General features: G+C 43.8%; 1 protein-coding gene across 1 annotated transcript in view; it reads right to left on the bottom strand.

Annotated features, from left to right (window-relative positions):
* Window positions 1-1,080: 1,080 nt before the first annotated feature.
* The window catches only part of CPA6 (carboxypeptidase A6), a 116,130-nt gene continuing 114,727 nt past the window's right edge, over window positions 1,081-2,483 (bottom strand). Inside the window, exon 11 of the mRNA XM_024207051.3 lies at window positions 1,081-1,299. Within this exon, the coding sequence (XP_024062819.1) occupies window positions 1,112-1,299 (188 nt within the window). The 3' untranslated portion in view covers window positions 1,081-1,111. The remainder of the gene's footprint in view (window positions 1,300-2,483) is intronic.

Here is a 2,483-nt window from a genome sequence, read left to right on the forward strand (position 1 = left end):
CACATTTTAGGTCCCATTCAGTTAAAAATCCATTATCAATGTCTTTAAAACATGTGAAAACCTTGAATAGCCATGTAGCCACAGAGCACTCACTGTAAGTACCTAGAAATAAGAACTCCAATTTGTTGTTGTTTAAGGGCCAAATCCTCAGCTGGTGCAAAATGGTGTAACTTCATTGCCCACAGCTATGTACAGAAGCTGATGATCTTGTCCAAGTCCACAGTCACTGCAAATTATTTTGTTGTTATACATCCATAGAGTGGAATATTATATCTATTAATTGTTCTATTATAATTCTTTATTACAGGGAACACAACTTTTAAAATTTATATTTATTCATGATAATATGCTGGTCTCTCTATTTAAAAATATCTAACTCTGAATATTTAAAAGAAAACTAGGAGTCAAATTCTGGCACTATGTGAAAGAAATGGCCTCTAAAGTGCAGACACATATGGTGAAGAAATCATACTGTTTCCTGCCTGTAGTCTGGCCAGCAGCAACCATGGACCACATATACATTATTCCTACTAGGAGTACAGGGCGTTATGTAGAAGGGCCAATGCTGGGTTAGGGGACATAAGTGCAGGAACATGTGAACTATACTGATCTATAGACCCCACTCTGGAATGTTCCTTTGTGGCTCCTGCAGATGCTGTGATTTATGGGAGAATGGAAGGAATTGGGTAGCCAATTGTGCCCTGTAGTTCTGGGTGTGGGTTTCCTTGCAGTCTGCAGTGTGTGGAACCTGCCAGAATTTGGCTCCAAAACTGAATTTGGGACTAGATCTTTCTTCAACTGAAGTCAGTGGCAAAAATCCCACTATTTCAATGGTCTAGAATCAAGACCTTAGTATTCATCCCTAATAAGGACAGAGTATTTAGTTGTGAACAAATCACTGAGGTGATATATTAACTTAGTAGGACTTTTGCAGTGTAGAAGTGAAAGGATTTTCACCTCCCAACCCTCCAAGGTAGAATAATTACCACATTTTCTACTGTGAGCTACAGTTTTAAAATGTCAGATTTAGAATTGCAATGGCTTGACAGTGTCTATTTAATAAACACCTGAAGTAAAACATTAGCTAAGTTCTGGATCCCAAATATAACTCTCAATGACACTTCTTTAGCAAATGCATAGTTATATTTTTAACTGCTAGCATGGTCTCTGTACAAGTGGGTTTGATCAGAGTCTCAGGAAGTAAAAATCCAAAATGGCCAGTGTCACGCAGCTCAAATGCAAATGCATAGGGGATGCCATTTTTGTAGGCCCAGTCCATAGAACTACCAGAGCTCACATCTGGGGAAGAAAAAAAAGTATCATGATTTGTTTGAAATATACTGTTATCATAATATTGTATTTAAGACTCTTACTGAGTACTTACAACTCAGGGCCTTATCCTCCAAGGTGCTGAGCACCCTCATCTCCCAGAGAAGTTCATGGGCATCCAATATCTCATGGAAGGGACTTAGCATCATATATGATTAGGCCCACAGTTAACATGGGAAAAATCTAATAATTATCTTTTATGTAAAAAGACTTTCACACCAGGAATATTTTTCTCTCCATTCTCTTTTCTCCTACCTCATTTACTGAACACCTATAGTATAGTTCAGAACACTTCTGTACAGAGCTTCAAGGACGATGCTGTCCCTGTCCCCAGGTGATTACAATCTAAGGCCTCAGCCCTGCAAAAGTGTCCATCCATGCAGACCCTTTCTTTGCATGATCCAATTGACTTCAATTGGACTCTTCATGTACGTAAGAACACGTTGCAGGATCAGGGCCTAAGAAGACAAAGTAGACCAGGGGTAGGCAACCTTTCAGAAGTGGTGTGCCGAGTCTTCATTTATTCACTCTAATTTAAGGTTTCGCGTGCCTGTAATACATGTTAATGTTTTTTAGAAGGTCTCTCTCTCTAAGTCTATATTATATAACTAAACTATTGTTGTATGTAAAGTAAACAAGGTTTTCAAAATGTTTAAGAAGCTTCATTTAAAATTAAATTAAAATGCTGATTTTACGCCGCCAGCCTGCTCAGCCCGCTTCCAGCCTGGGGTTCTGTTCACCTAGGCCTGCAGCGGGCTGAGCGGGGCCTGTGGCCGGGACGCTGGCTGGCAAGGGGCTGGCAGCCGGGACCCCAGACCTGGGGGGGGGGGTTCAGGGGTCAGGGCAGAGGGTAGTGGGGATTTCAGGGGTCAGGGCAGAGGGCTGGGGGTGTGGGGGGTTGCAGGGCAGAAGGCTGGGTTTTGGGGGCAACTCGAGGTCAGGGCAGAGGGCTGGTGTGTGTGTGGAGGTGCAGGGCAGAAGGCTGGGTGTTGGGGGCAACTCGAGGTCAGGGCAGAGGGCTGGGTGTGTGTGGAGATGCAGGGCAGAGGGTTGGGTGTTGGAGGGAGTTCAGGGCAGAGGGCTGGGGTGTGGAGGTGCAGGGCAGAAGGCTGGGGGGTGTGGGGAGGTCAGGGCAGAGGGCTGGGTGTTGGGGG

This window comes from Terrapene carolina, unplaced genomic scaffold (genome assembly GCF_002925995.2).
Source record: "Terrapene carolina triunguis isolate 2854851 unplaced genomic scaffold, T_m_triunguis-2.0 Scaffold58, whole genome shotgun sequence".
Lineage (NCBI taxonomy): Eukaryota > Metazoa > Chordata > Testudines > Emydidae > Terrapene > Terrapene triunguis.